The 16,984-nt window shown below is 35.2% G+C and overlaps 1 protein-coding gene across 1 annotated transcript in view; it reads left to right on the plus strand.

Moving 5' to 3' along the window:
* The window catches only part of SLC7A11 (solute carrier family 7 member 11), a 63,155-nt gene that overhangs the window by 32,860 nt on the left and 13,311 nt on the right, over positions 1 to 16,984 (plus strand). Inside the window, exon 7 of the mRNA XM_053461240.1 lies at positions 16,078 to 16,201. Coding sequence (XP_053317215.1) covers positions 16,078 to 16,201 — 124 coding nt within the window. The remainder of the gene's footprint in view (positions 1 to 16,077; positions 16,202 to 16,984) is intronic.

Below are 16,984 nucleotides of genomic sequence, written 5' to 3' on the forward strand. Positions count from 1 at the left end.
CGTTTCAACATTCCTAATCTTTTACTATATAATACTTAATGAAGCACACTGGGTGCTGGTGTATGCTGTATGTCAAAACTGTCTTGTATTTTTTATTCTTAAAATATACATGGGCAGCAAGAAAATTGGGAAGATAGGAACAGCAATAAGATCCTGTAATGCATTGCAGACATCAGCCGGTAAAACCAAAGTAAATCAGTAAGCTTTTTTGGAAAGACACAATGTGTTTGGGAAGCAGATTTCTATTTGTCCATAAAAAGGTTTTCTTTCGTAAATTGCTCTTCTGTTCTAGGCTTTCATTTGCCGTTTGCTTTCATTCACTTGGTAGTAGATATACCTAATGATATGCCACTGTCCATTTAAATGACATAGTGGTATTAAAAATACAACATTACTGTAAAACTTAATGTATCGACAATATAGACCATATACAATAATCTAATATCATTTTTTTAGCAGAGTTTATATGTTAACTAAAAAAAGAAGTGATTTATTCATGTAATATATATATATAAAGAAAATAATGAAAACATCATAAATATTATTTGCTACAAACTAAGTGGAAAAAATTAGAAAAATAGAATTTTCATAATAGTTAATAGTTTAAATAGGTTATATTGGTACATTAAGATTGAAAGATCTGTCTCATCCAGGTTTTTCTTTAGGGAGTGTAATTTAGTCTCTGTTCTAGAGCTGTCTGTAAACTAAAGTTTTGAAAGAGTGGATTCCAGTGTTTATTCTGCATCATTTAAAAATGACCTAATTTCTATATATCTCTGCACAGAATAAGCCTGCGATACCTGATCCCAGCACACCTAATGATATCTGTAATAGTAAGTGGGAAAGGGAAGACACATGGCACATCTATGGGACCACAGAGTATACTTTATAAGAAATGTGTTTACAAAGTCACTAGTGAAATATCAATAGTATGTGCCTAGTATATGATCAGACAAGCCGATTAGCTGTGAGAAATATTATGCAGCAAAAAAATATGGAAATTGAGTATTATTTAATGCCTAGTTTATTCTTCGCATATCGCAAATCTAAAGCAGCCTTCTTAAAGGTGAACATTAAGGAACATATGCTATATTTTTTAGCAATGCTTCCAGCCAGTTTTCATGCTGAGTAATGGCTGACTTCAACAGGAGCTAATATCTTATATGAATAAAGGTACTCCCAATGCATCTCTATTAAAATACGAAACTATTAAACCTTAGGTTCCCCAATTATTTATAGTTGCCTTATTGAAGCATTTATTTATTTTTTCTTCCTTCCTGCCCACTGCTTGCTGCTAAATTGGTGTCTCTCTCTCTCTGCTAACAGCAGAGGTCTAAAGCTAGTGGATAGCGTTGAGGGTTGAGGTACAGGTCATAATCCAAGGCTACCTCAGAAATCCAATTACAGACCTGGTTATAGTTTTTAATTTTATCATATTGCTGACATTTACACCTTATAAGCGACTCTATTTGGTTAAAGCAGTTATGTGTGATTGTGATACCTTACATGTCTATGGTATTTCATCAGATTTTATCTTTAGTGACTTTAAATGTGTTTCACAAGAGCCTAGATTTAAATGACTATTTTAATTTAGAAGAATACAATACAAAAATATGTTGTAAACCAATTTATTATTTTGGCATTAAGAAAAGGGTGATAAATAATGCTTTTATGTCACAACTACAAGACAAAGGTTCTATTATGATAAAAGCTTTGTTCTTTTATTAACCACTTATTTTTCTAATTCAAAAGTTTATGATTTTTTTTAAAACTTATGAATATAACATAATAAAATGTCAGCACAGTATGCAATATATGATAAGATGCATACGTGCACATTACGAGATCTGGCATTACAAGTGTTTCTTGAACACTTGGAGTATTGTGTACAGTACTGGAGACCATATCTCCAGAAGGATATAGATATGTTGGAGAAAGTGCAGAGAAGGGCTACTAAAATGGTTTATGGATTACAAAATAAACCTTACCAGGACAGGTTAAAGGATCTTAACCTATATAGCCTGGAAAAAAGACGGGACAGGGGGGATATGATAGAAACATTTAAATACTTAAAGGGAATCAACAAAGTAAAGGAAGAAAGTTTATTTAAAAGAAGAAATAAAACCGCAACAAGAGGACACAAGCATAAACTAGAGGGGCAAAGGTTTAATGGTAACATCAGAAAATATTACTTTACGGAAAGGGTAGTGGACGCATGGAATAGCCTCCCAGTGGAAGTGGTAGATGTTAATACAGTAAAGTCATTTAAGCAAGCATGGGATAGGCATAATGCCAAGCTAGATATAGGATAAGGGCAAGTACTAAAGGAGAGTACTCAGAGGTTGGGCAGACTGGATGGGCCTTCTGGCTCTTATCTGCCGTCACTTTCTATGTTTCTATGTTTCTATGTTTCTATGATACGTCTGTTAATAAGACACGTCTGTTAATAGGACACATCTGGTGTATCCACTGCCATTAAGCTGCATAACTTCACATGAAAGGGACATTTTTTTTACTTTTACCTCTACACTGAAAGGTGTCTTGTCTAGAGTCCTCCACAATGTCTGCTGTACCTATTTCCATACATATAACAGATAGATTACAGCAGATGACATAGAAAAAAAGGTTTTAGGAACAGATGCCCAGACGCCAGCCCAAGAGACTCTCCAGCTATCACCGTGTAGCATCTTCAGTTCATTTTTATGTAAAACAGCACTTAGCAAATGCTAATAGCCATGCAGTCGTTATGTAACGTGCCTTCTGGAGCGTGCTTGCAGCAAGTACTTTGAATCCATCCTGAAAAATTGATTTTATATCCTTACACTGATATATGTTCAGTATGGTAGGCTAGGTAGGGTACACTCAGATGACACCTTATTTGCCTGATAACATAATGAGAACTAGGTTATGGAACTTGACAGAGCACTGTTCAGGCACTTTGTACAGTCAAACAAGTTTTGGTTACACGTGTTCATATTATATTGTGCTTGTCTCTTTGATTTTGTCTCTCGTATTTATATAGGATAAGTATGAATAAATATATTAATAAAAAGGCCTAGTGTTATTTCAAAATGTACTATGGTGAGATCAGACAATACATTTGTTCAGATTCAAGTGGAAAATGACTTGTTTCTGATTTATGAGAACAGCAAATGTTGATCCTGTCTAAAATAATGCTTTTTGAGGTGTAGAAATCAGAATTATGTGACGACTAAAAAAAGGTTCAGGATAAGTATGTATAATGCAACTGCGACTCACACTTGGCATTCATTGTTATCTCTGAATTATATAGTCATACTGAACAAATGAATTTATGTACAAATATCAAAATAATAATTGTCGAGATTGTGCTGTATCCACTGAGACTGATCTCAGAGTCTTGAAAACCCCCCGGGAATACCATGTCTATCTAAGCAACAATAACGTAAAGAAAACAAAATTATATAATAAAAAATAACTTTAATCAGATTAAATTAAAAACCTAAATAGATACTTAAGATGTTAAGTATCTAGAACACTACTGTAATAGGCTATTTGGGATATATGTTATATATCTAGATACTATTTTTTTCTCATACAGTGTTTGTTTCATTGGTCACTTTATCTACTGTATGTCTTCTTCTAGTGAAATGAGCAGTCTTTCACATAAACATAAGTGGATACTTATTTATCCACTAAGAACACTTGATACCCCATCCATACCTTCAGCACAGTACTTTCCCTAAGCCAAACCCCTAGTGCTTTAGACACTATTATGATGCCTTTTCATAGGAGATGCTTCAATTTTCTAATCTAAAAATTGAGACCCTAAAAAGGTGCCCCACTGGTCTGCTTTTGCGTGTAATGGCGATCATGGGCTATTTGGGAAAATCAAAAGATGATCATATAATATGACATCATATCACAGCTATCAACTTATATAGGTTGTGAGGTATAAGGAAATGTATTACTGTCCCCTAGCCATAGCATGCATCCAGCTTTGGCTTGCGTAAATCTTGGAAGATATGGGTTATCCCTTCTTCTTGTAAAATTAAGTTGATCAGATAAAACCAAATGTTTTCTGCAAACTATCTTACCTAGAGTGATGAGTCTATGAATATGCAGAATAAGAGAAATAAATAAATAAATAAAAAGTTAACTATCAATCATCATTACAACCTTGTCCTTATTATTATATATTAGAAGCCCCAATGGAGTCTAAATTCTGTGCTCACTCACACACACACAAAATAGTTTTACTGTGAAATATGATAGCTGTTTATGCAATCATGAACATTTTTTATATTTGTTTCTGATTTCAGGCTGAATTAATAACATGAACATTATGTCATTGCTCAAAAACTGAAAGTACGTAGTACATAAAATATATTAATGGGCTGCATAGTGTTTTTAGCTCCAGGACTGATAAATCATATGTGATGGTGCTATGAAGCTAAAATGACCTTGATGGTGTGAGCTTAGTCTATTACCTTCTTTTCACTTAAATTCATTTTTGGAATGGTGATATCTGATCTGATTTTTATATCTTATTGGAAGTTATGAAAAATGTTGCAGTTGATAAGTACTGAACATACAGTATAACATGTACTAACTATGTTACTATGTGTAACTATGAGGTCTAACTAAGTCTCTTCCCAGTGTTTAAGTGGATGGATAGAGTGAGCTTTTGAGCTTGAATGTTTTAACCCCTTAAGGACAATGGGCAGCCCCTAAACCCATTGAAAACAATGCATTTTGAGCCCGTACATGTACAGGCTTTGTCATTAAGGGGTTAAATCATTATTTCTAGTGAAACAAGATGTAGCCCCAATACGGTATCTCAAGAACTAAATATAACTAAATATAAAGTCATGTACTATTGACAATATACGTTGGAAATATATCACTACTTACAACTGAATGCAATGCTACATTTTCCCTAAACTCTGTTTAATGTAAAATATAACATTTTGTCGACAAGAAAAACCTATTTAAAGTGACCTTAATTTACATGCTGTCATGATGTTGGAAAGGAAGATTGTGTTTTGGCCACCCACGCTCTGTTTAATTTCCTATGAAGCATGAAAAAAAGGATACTATACCCTATAATCTATAATTAAACTATATTTAGCAATTTTATACAAAGAAAAATAGCAGAATGTACTCATTGTTTCATTCATCATTGATTGTAAATCTTCTGCATGGTGCTGTCTGGAAATCTTCAACAGATAATTCTGCCCCTTCCACCATAAACGTGATCTCATAAGACACATTGTCAGTCACCTCAACACATTTATCTACAAACTAATGGGTTTTGTGCCTGGAAACGTTCGCCGCGCCTTTCATTTTTAAGGCTTTCCAAATATAGAGTGCTTTAAAAGTGACGCACAGGTATGAACGACTTATTCCTTTGCTAAACTGCATTATTTTATGTAGAGGTCATGTCTTGGGCCATTGTCATTTACGAACACCCTCACCTCACATCTTGGAAACAGTTAAGTTAATAACATTGAAAAACCATTCATTTATCAATCTGCCACAGCTTAAGGATGTTTTTAGCTATTAGCTAGCAAATAATTAATTGACATACTATTTCATTGCCAATACATTACTCATGATATACATTCTTAATTTCCCCTACAATCTATTTTTAAATAATGTGGCCATTTTATTCACATACATTTAGAACAGAATTTGTGTGCAAAACACTTGATCTATCAGATCAGATCCATACAGTACATCTAGTTTAGTTTTGAGCTAGTGATAATGAATACAAACATGAAAATAATTGTCAATTTCATCCTGTACTATAATGCAAAGGATTAAAAACAAGGGATTAAAATGTCAGGGAAGGGCAGGCAACATACCACCTGGGAGGAAATTACATCAAAGTGATCTAGTGATCCTGCCCTAAACACATTTATTGACAAAGGATACACAGAAAAAAACCATAAATGGTTCAGAAATCATCTAAATGCTGCCTAATGTGCTTGGTACCCTAGTGGCTGTGTGTGGCATTGCAAGTAAAACACAGGAAAAAAATTAGACAGTTTAAGATCTTTTCAGGCCCAATTGCCTATTTGCCAGCTGTACCTTTTAAATATAAATTTTATGGATTGCAAAATGTCTGTGGTAATCAGTAACACAACATAGATGGGCCTATAATAATTTTGGCTAACTATATAAATGTTACATTTAAGGTACTCAAAGAGCAGGAGAAGAAGAGTTTACTAATTTCACTTGCGTTAAAATATTAACCTAAACTCAGCTTTTGTGGTTACTAAATTAAGAGACTCCCCCAATCCAAAAGCTAACATAAAATTAACCAGTCATAAATGTTCAAAGCAAGCAAAACAAATTGATTGTGAAGTCTCTATACTTTACTGAAACTTTTTTCTAAATACTAAACCGTTTTAAACAGCACTTTAAGAGATAAACCTTCACCAAGTAAAGAAATAAAAAGCAGCCCTGCTAATTATCTTAACATTATAGCTTTTACACAGCAACATTGCTTCCTTTTTTTCATTTGGAATGGCATAATAATTATGCCATCAACCTCATATGTAAATTACCCTCAAATCTACCAAGAGAATCTGAATAAAACCAGAGCAATCAGCTCAAACAAGTCCTTCAAGTCATCCTTCACAATGGGGAACTAACTGACAAGTAATTTAGGGCATTTTAGACATAAATGAGTCATCTTTAAACAGTTCCAATGTATAGGATAGCAAAATAAATGCCACTGAAACCATACATTTGCTGTTTTCATGTAGATTAAAAAATGAACAGATACGTTAAATGGTTTTTCTTTCTTACCAATACAAACTTGAAATCATTTTACTAATTCAAAGGCAATGGAAGAAAGGACCTAGATGTCACAGAGTGTATTTTTCTTTATAAATCTCGGCATTGCATAGCCAGATCTTTCATAACAGGAACAGCATGGGTGGCCTATTGTAATCCCATTTTTTGCTCAATTCACAAGTTATTTTGTGTCATACAGGAAGCTCAAGTTTTAGAAGAGGTTCATTTTGTGTCATCCCACAGCAAAGCACAAAAAATTACATGCAGTTTAGACCTTAGTAATTTCTTCCACTGGAGGCTTCTTTTTGACAATGTATATGACCTAGAATTAGTTTTCTTTGAAGTGCCAGCTGTCTGTTCTTTAGATGTAGACAGCTTTTTCTCTCATGCTGGTGGCTGCTTCTAAAGCATTGTCTCTATTTTAATGTGAAAATGACAGAAGTGCGAAGCTCTGCAGTTGTGTTTGGCAAATTGGATACCATGAGAAGCGGGCTATTTTAATAACAGGCTACTCTTCCTCTGAAATGTACTTAGAATATTATGGCCTGATGGGAAGAAATAACAGAATTCCGTAGGAATAAAGTGAACCAATACCAAGAACAACAGTCTGAGTTTCAAAGTAAATTAAATAATCACAGTAGGAAGCTCTGGTATCTCAGTATAGTTTACATAATGGAAATATGATCAAGAACTGTATTTATATAGTTATTACATTTTTATAATTAAAACATTAAAGTAGTTCTAACCTTTTTGTTAAGTCACAAGAACACATTTTCATAAAATACCAAATGCCTGAAGAAAAGGTCAAGGTTAGAATCTAGCTCTGAGTAGGTAGCTCATCTCAACTCGCCCTAACTGCCGTCAGTTATAAAGAATATGTTTTTTTTAAATATAATTACTTAATTATACACAACAAGCATCAATAATGAAAACTTTTTATTGTAAATAAATGAAAATATATGAAATTACTCAAAGTAGACATTTTCTAGTCTTGTATAAGACATATATTTCTTCTACTAAGCCTAAGAGACTCGACAGTAAAAAGGGTTCTTTACACTGAGAACAATAAAAATTTGGAATTTACAACCATTAGATGTTGTGGTATAAGGACTGGTTATAAGAACGTGATTAGTTCTCACTGAGGAGTTGCATCATGGCTGGTGTCCCAATACATAAAGCTCAACATCTCCAAGACTGAGCTTATGGTAATTCCATCATCTACTTTGTCCACAATTTCTGACAAGCCCTTAACAACTCTACACCCCCTATATTTCTACCCTCCTATCCAAATACTCCCCTAACCACCCTTTCCATTTCTCTCATGGCTTGTATTTCTCTTGTACCATCATTACCTCTTCTCACTCCAGTATTCAGGATTTCACCCGTGCTGTACTGCTTCTGTGGAGTTCCCTTTCCCGGTTCCATCAGACTTTCTCCCTCATACGCCACTTTTAAAAGCACTCTGAAAACCTTTTTCGAGACATGTACAACCTTACCTCCTAACACTCTCAACAGATCATCCCTACCCTATCAACTCATCCCCATCCAAGCAGTGCTTGTCTATTTTTTCACTTCCCCCGGAACAACCAACTAGATTGTAAACTCGCAAGAGCAGGGCCCTCTTCCCCTTCTGTACCAGTTTATTTTTGTGTGTGACTTTAAATTATTCCACTGATTGCAACAGCGATACACAATCTGCTGGCGACATATAAATACATGTAATGTATAATAAATGTAATGTAAATTATTTTTTAAGTGAAACCCCAAATTGCCAGCATCAACAAAGTAACTTACCACATATGTACAAGGAGGCTAATGGGGTTTATTTTTACATTAAATAATGTTTTTTTTTTAAAAATTACATTAATGTCCATTTAGGACTGTAAACCAAGCAGCCAGAACTATCAATTATATTTCTGCTAGTGGGGTGCATAAATAATAATAATTTATTGTTGCATTACAGCATATTATTCCAGTTGATATCATCTTTCAGTTGTTACTTTCTTAAGTACATTTTGTAACATATATCATAAAATGAAAATTAATTTGCATATAATGGGTGAGAGAACATTGATGCTTTTAGTTTCCATTAAATACTTTTTGGCAATTTGAAATGTGTGCTGTTCCATTGTGTGTGAAACGCTACACTGCAAACTCACAGAAAGATCCTATTGAGTAAATTGCGACCTGTGTTTGGTCCTCAGAACATGCTCTGCTCTCATAGTATGATACAGTCTCAAGCTTGCTCTGTAGAAACAAGGCTGGAGCTTTATTTAGTTATACAAAGAACAAGGCGACCTTTCCATGATGTATGTCAGTTATCCTAGGCTTGTGGCATTGTCACCATGTTTGATCTTTGTAGCTTCTACTGAGCAGGAGCAGTAGATGTTTTATTGACAATCAGTATATCACAGTGTCTGAACTTTCCAAAGGCATTTATAACACACTAAAAAAACTGTGTGATAACCAACACAAATCTGAAGGGGATTTGTCATGGTTTTTCCATTGCCCATGCCTTTTTTGTAATGGAGCAAAAAAAGTTGATACACCGACACAAAATGCACCTTTTTAGTATGTTTCAATGGTATTTTCTTACACACCATCTTTGTTATATTTGATTCTCAAATATGGTTTAAGATTCTGTTGGTATTTAAAAAACAAATACTCAGTCTCCATGTGCTCATAACAATCCCAAGAATTACATTGCATATTTTGAGGTTAATTCCAACACTGAACCAACCTCTAAACTGAAGTTGAGCTGGAACGTCATCTTCCTCTTAAAGGGGAACTCCCACCACTCTGTATAAAGCTTTTTAAGTTTACTTCCCCGAACGTTTAAGACAAATACTTAACTACCCATGATACTCTGGCACTTTCCGGTCTCCTCCCTCACAACATGGAATTCTACTGGTGTGTCTTATTTTCAGCAATACACAGCTTCCTGCGGTGGGTGTCTGATACCATTAGCTGCAAGTGGCTTCCGATGCCCTGTAAGAAGCTATTTATTGCTAAAAAAAGGCCTTATTTCCAGCAATACATGGCTTCAAGCAAGGGATGTCTGATGTTTAGTCTTTGGTCCATCTGGGAGCCCTGTGAAGACTGAAGAAATGACATCATAAGGATTCCTGAAGAAGAAATGACATCATATGGATTCCATAACAATGGAGAGAACCATGAAGTAGGGATATCCATGGAAAACTTTAGGTAAATTCCCCCTTAAAGCACTCTAATGTTAGCTAATAGCTGAGCACACTTCCTCTGTGCTTTCTGTCTTACTATGAGCAGTCTAGGTGCTTAAAAAGGCATAGCAGTCAGATTATTGTCTTAATCCAAATCCTCCATCTATTATACAATGGTAATCAATAACGACCTCTCATTGATTAGGAAACATTATTTGGTAATGGGGAAACTGGAGGAATTTGGAGGAATTTGAGGAAATATGAAACGTATGATTGGGCGATCCTAAAACTGGTTCTTTTACCACCATGACTTTACTTACTATAAATAAGTTCATTTGATTGATGATCATTTTTTGTAGGGTCTCTGCAACTGGGGTGAGGTGGGGTGAATGGATTCGCTCAAGGACGATGAATTCTAATCATTAAGCTTCTATGAGAATGAAATCTGAGAGCAAAAAAAAAGTATCTGTATTCACTCAGAAGTCATGTCTTACTATGCGCTTTGTTGGTTAATGATATTCTGGTTTCCATGGTGCTGCATTGGATCCAAGTGGCTCTATTCATGAGTGAATGGTGCAATTTCTATTATTACTGTAATATCATTGGTAGCATACATCAGCAAATTGTTCCTTTATGATCCTTGACGTTGTTAAAATTCTCCCTTTAGAAATTAAATGTCAAAGCTTCTCGATATTAAAATCTAAGCTGAGTTTTGTACCCTTATGAACTTTATAAATCAGCTTTTCTTATTAAAGTGCTTATAGAACCTTACCAGCTGACGTCCTTAAAACATGCAATTTTTCTGTTCCTTTTCATTATTCTGAAAGTTATTTTTTTCCATCATACCGGGTCAACATTTGTATTTCAACAGATCTCATTCTCAATTTTGTTGCAAATCTGTTTAATGTTCTCCTTGCGCAATTCATGCTGAGTTCAAAATACACAAATATCATGTGGCAAACGTGAGACCTAATGGTCAAAAGCGCCATATAAAAAGATAGTGTGCAGCCATGTATATCCAGACATCAGTCTCAGTCATCAGGCAGCAGCTGGCCTTAAAGTGCAAGGGCCGCCTTGTCATCGCCAGCCTGGCTCTGTGTACAGATAGTGTAAAGTAAAATTGTTGAAATGTAAATACATACTATGATTGTGATACCATTGAGACTATAACAAATATTCACATATATAGTTTTACATGGCTACATCATTAATTGATAATTTAGTTATACATGAAATAACAATGTCAAAATTAACCTCTGATAAATGTTTATGTGCACACTAATTAATACTTGGGGGAAATAATTTGTATTGCTCTGTGTGCCACATTGACCAACTTCCAATCCAGCATTGTGTATACTACAAAAAATAAACAAAACAGATAACTTATTTTACAAAAGAAGAAGAATTCTCAATCCAAAGTCCTTAGAGGGATCCCAAGGCACCTATAGAATAGGTTAAGACAAAAAAGCTTAAGACAAAAAATTGCATAGTTCTTGTTACAATGTGATGGGTTATATTCAATTTTGGCTTGGTTGGCACTTAAAATCCCTTGACAACTACATGGAAATCAAATTAAAAGTGCAAAGAGGAAAATAGGTAATATATGAAAGAGAGGATAGATGGTTGCACAGGGAAGGGAGAAAATGAATGTAGAGGAGGGAAATAAAGAAGACAATCTGAGATTGCTGCTTTGTCACTCAATTGATTGACAAGCCCCCTGCTCCCCAGGCCAAGTTCTGCCGTCAGGAGTTAAATGGCCATGCAAGTAAGTCTATTGGACTGCAGGTGACCAATGGAGTCACTTGCACGGCCCTTTAACTCCTGATGGGGAACTCCTCTGCCATTGGTTGATGGCAGAGTCGCTTGTACAGACTTTTAAAGTCCTGGTGCCGCAACTTGGCCCGCTGCAAGAGTTAAAGGCTCGTACAAACGACCAATAGAGTTAAAGACCTTTAACTCTTGGATCGGGGAGACAGGCCAAGGTCCGCCGTCAGGAGTTAGTCTATTGGGTGAGTTAGCCGTGCAAGTGAGTCTATTGGTCGCCTGCAGGGGCCTCCTCTGGCATCAAAGATTCTTTGTGTTGTGTGTCTTGGTCTTTGTATACGTTTTGCCGTCGTCATGTTCGTATGTTCTGAATTCGGGCTGAACAACGAAAACGCGCCCTTTGTGTTCGTTTTCATGTTCGCCTGAATACAAATGCACAAGTCTATTAATTACCCTAATTAACTTCATCAGGGGTTATAAGTGTCCCCTAATTTTTGTGTGTAGCCTCCCGTGTGCCCTCCATTCACTCTGATACCACATGGTATTTTGATGGATGGTTTTCTGCAAGAGGTCCCTGCTGAACGGTGCATACAGTAGATACAGGCTTTTTTGAATGTTATATTATGTTGGAAATGAACTTTAGGAAGTCTGTCTTGTTTTATTAGAAATGATTTGGGCTTAAGGCAGTGTTATCCAGCTCATAAATCAGGTATTCAGAAAAATTCAATAATTCATTCATATGAGAACCTTCTGGGATAAAATACATATTTTCTAATGTTGTTAAAAATACATTCCACTCTTTTTATTTATTTTAGTATATATTTAAAACTTGCATACTGTGTATGTCAACTTAAAAAAATCCCTATGTGGAATCAATGAAGCGCAGCTGGGATTTACTGATTAAAATAAATTATTTCTAAGTTTAGCTTGGTGAAAACAGCCTATTCTGTGTTATTCTGAATGTTTTAACCTTACCAGTCCTTCACAGAGATGTATTATGACTATATATATATATATATATATATATATATATATATATACATACATACATAGTATTCATATATACTAGACTTGGGCGCCGGCTAACTCTTCATGTTCGTCTTCATGTCTTTGTGGGAAAAATCCCTGTTCCTGTGTTCGGTTCGGGCGAATATTCGTGTAGATTCTTTGTGTTCGCTTTTTTCTTAGTTTTTTTGTAGAAGGGGTTTATACATGGTTAACACGGTACACACTACGCAGCAACTTGTAATATAATGACAACATGGGTAAACACAAAATGTAGCTTTTAAATGATCATTTCATTGATCCGGACATACTCTTTCAGGATTTTCTAGTAGAGAGCAGAATTCTTATTCAATTTATTCACAATTTCAATTCTGCATTTTGTGTTTACTCGGTTTATCTTTGTCTAATATGCTTACAAGCATCTCAAGCAAAGCTCTTGCAAGATAGAAAAGGTATTCAAACTCATTTGGACCAATATGTCAAATATGAAAGCATGTTTCTTAATTCATATTTTCCTGTGTATGTACCAAATATGTATTTGTATTTATTTTAGTCAAATAGGGGAAGGCTTTGAGGTTTACTATTAATCATTAAATGCATCTTAAAACGTAAATAGAAAAAACATATTTTAGTTTATTTTGGCACACTGTTATCTGTTTTATATTGTTTTTCAAATGTACAGTAAGGGTATTATAAAAAGGATTTTTTGATTCCGTATAGTTTTCTCATAATTTTTCAGGTAAATTACTGTACTTTATAAGGATGAGTCCTTGTTTAGTTTAGGTAACCTTGGGATTGTTAATGGTTAATGTGTGCTAGACCCTATTTTATTGCTTGAAACATAAAAATAAGATTAACATGATTTGCTTGCAATACTGTATTTTTTTTAATGAACATTCTGTTTGGTCTCTGCAGAACTGACACCAAGGCCACACATACAAGATAAATATGATAGCTCGATTGAAAACTGATTTAGTGTAGAATATTGCATAAATAACCTTGATTGTTGCCTGTTGTCTGAGAACAATACGGTGCAGCGGATGCATAATTGCACAGCAAAGACTTTAGGCATGAATAGTATGTTTACACACACTACCATTTTATTTTAAGTTTCGAAGTGTGAGAGAATGCAATCATGAAACAATTTTGAAGATGTCCCTTTGATATCCATCCCTAAGGCACACCAATTTAAACACAAATGAATGCTGCTTTTCATCGCGTTAAAATGATTACCGATCTGCCGTATAGGCCCCAGGGAGGTCCGAAGCATGAATTTACCATTGATTAAGAAATTCAATATGTTTAACTAGTTCGGCCTTGTGAAATCTTATACATATTGTCATAGCAATGTAAAGCACTATTGTCAAATGGATTTAATGGGAGAATACATGTATCGTGTACTCATCCATTCTTTTAAAGTATTGTGATAGAAACGGAGAACAAGCCATGAAGGTTATGTTTAATGGTAGCCATAATGTGCCGTACTGATACAAATGATGCATTGTGCCGGCATGCTAAAGATCATGGATCCTGTAATATAGTCAGAGCTTCTCCAACATGCTGAAAATAAAATGAATTCATGGAAAAAAAATATTAGTTAGTTACCTGATTTTGATTAATAATGCATACCATTTATAAGAATGAACATATGTGGTCTGGTCATCTAGCTCACTGGTCAAATGCGAGCCAACAGCTCCATACACGCACCTGACCTGCCGCTGCAGCATAAAACCATAGCGTCCAGCCGTGCATATCCAGCTGTTGGCCGCATTGGCGTCATGAGGTGGCTACTGGCTATAAAGTGCCTGGACTTCCCCATTATCACCAGTCTGGCCCTCAGAACTAATACATTGTGCATACCACAACTAGTTCGAAAAAGATTCTGAAGAAATCAGGACAGGAGTAAAAATAGGTCTTCAGAAAATAATTTAGCCTAAAATATCATCTTGGAAATCCTGGACTAAATAGCATAGATTTTGATTTTAAATACCACTTTCGGTACAGCCTACTATAGGCATGCTATTAAAAGTCATGCGAGAGTTAATTTTAAACCCGGTGGACCAATAAACAACTGTTTCTCGGCCTCGAGTAACTTTAGCAATTTTGAGTCATTTCAGTAAAAAATGGATAATAATATTTTCAGATGGAATTGAGTCAAGAAATTCATCATATAGTGCATTATATGAAATATTTGCATGTGACCAATTTATCATAATTAGAATCCCAATAATAATGTTTGTTTCTTCTTTGACACCCTCAATATAAAAAGTACATCTTAACTTTAAACCTAGCCCAAGTGTGGTACTAGTTGTACAAGTGTAATTCTTTTAAACGGCGACTTTCAAGCCGCAGGGTCCTTGTATAGTTCAATTGGAAACTACACATCTGATGTATTATCAAGCCTTCTTCAAGGCGAGCTGAACCTTTCATCTGCACTTGTGGGTTAGCCCTACTCAGCATAATACATGAACGCACAGCTTGATAATTCAATAGAAAATGCTATTTCCATTTTTCTCCGTTTTAATTTTTTTTATTGGAAGTTGTAGTCACGGAGGTGGTCGTACGTTCTTAGGAAGAGTGCAGTCTGAAGCCAGAAGTGGCAGCCCAAGTTTTCTTGTGAAAACAAAACTGTCTGTCCGAGATAGCACACTGAATAATAGTACCACACTTACCTGCATTATTCCTTGTATTTCTAGCATTTCTAGCTCTGTTTTAGACATGAAAGCCATTATTACTAAAAAAGTGTTATTTAACACAAAAGCGTTATTAAATTCTTCTCATCCACCAGCTGCAATTTTATTCAGAATAGGTTTGATAAAGGGTAAGAACATTGCATCAGGCTTTTAAATGTCATCTGAGTGGCCTGAAGAAGTTCTTTCATTGAGTTCTTCTTGATGGGGCTCATTTTTTAAAGGTTATATTCCATCTTGTTCCCCTTTCAAAACTGTAAAGACACAGAGGTTAATATAATGTTCATTGGTATAATTTTAGCTTATTTTTAATACTTTTTTTTCATCTGTAAAGAACAGAGTAGATGGATTGACAGAGAACGAGATGAAACCTTACATCTGCTATATCCTATAGATATCTCAACAGGAGATCCTTCCTCCTTTAATTTTGATACTTATACTACTAATCTTACAGTTTGGAATTTGACAATGCTGTTTTTCTTTGCCAGTGAGAGATATAAAAGACTAAATACATTTCCGTAACTGTAGTGAATATCCATGATGGGGAAAGAGGTGTTTACCAAACCTACTACACAGAAAAATCTATTAAATAGTATTTTATTTATGTGCGGAAGAAATTAGTATGCAATTTTTTTATATTTTTTTTTATCTTTCAGAAATATACCACTTGCAATATGCATATCAATGGCAATTGTTACAGTTGGCTATGTACTAACAAACGTGGCTTACTACACTACTATTACTGCAGAGGAGCTGCTTCTTTCCAACGCCGTTGCTGTGGTAAGTTAGAAAAGCAGATTACGCACTAAGTACTACTACTTCAATGATTTGATTTAGGATGATGATATGGTATTGTATGCTTGTATTGTAGATATAAAGTTCACAAGTGCTGTTAGAATGTTATTATAAATGAAATAATCACTCAATCAATCTAAAAGCCTACCAACCTACTTGGTTCATGGCCTTGGAAATCAGATTACTTTCTCTATGATCAAATTGTTCACTTGTGTTTCTGCGAATGAGAAATGTACAGTAGACATTCATAAACAAAGGATATCAATGAAAATCTCGAAGAGGAAAAAAATCAGCAAACCTTTTAACAGTCTGGCATTCTACAACAGAATTAAATATGGAAAGCCCAAAGTATGCTTTCAACTGCATTCATTCACAAAAGTTCGAATAAATGAAAGTTGGTAGTTTAGTTTGCAGGTGGCCCAAATCTTCGTCTGAGCTCCACAGTCTTTAGAGTCTCTGGTAATTGGGGAAATGTGCCACCCTGTACCAGGGGGAAGAAGTAGTCCCAACGGACCCATTGTACCCACCTCCCCAGAACCACCTTCCATGGCCAGGGCTCATGGTCTGTAAGGAGGACGCTGGCCCCCATGCCCCAACAGGAGCCCAGGCCACAGAGGCTTCCGTGACATGGTGCGCCTCCTAAATAACATGTCTAACATGTCCTGTAAAACAATATATATTTGTGTAGATGTAGAAATAAAAAAAAATTGGTGGAATAACCACCTAGTAAAAAAGTAAAATAACCCCAGGTCATTAAGGTTCACAACT

This window comes from Spea bombifrons, chromosome 1, assembly GCF_027358695.1.
Source record: "Spea bombifrons isolate aSpeBom1 chromosome 1, aSpeBom1.2.pri, whole genome shotgun sequence".
Taxonomy (NCBI): Eukaryota; Metazoa; Chordata; class Amphibia; order Anura; family Pelobatidae; genus Spea; species Spea bombifrons.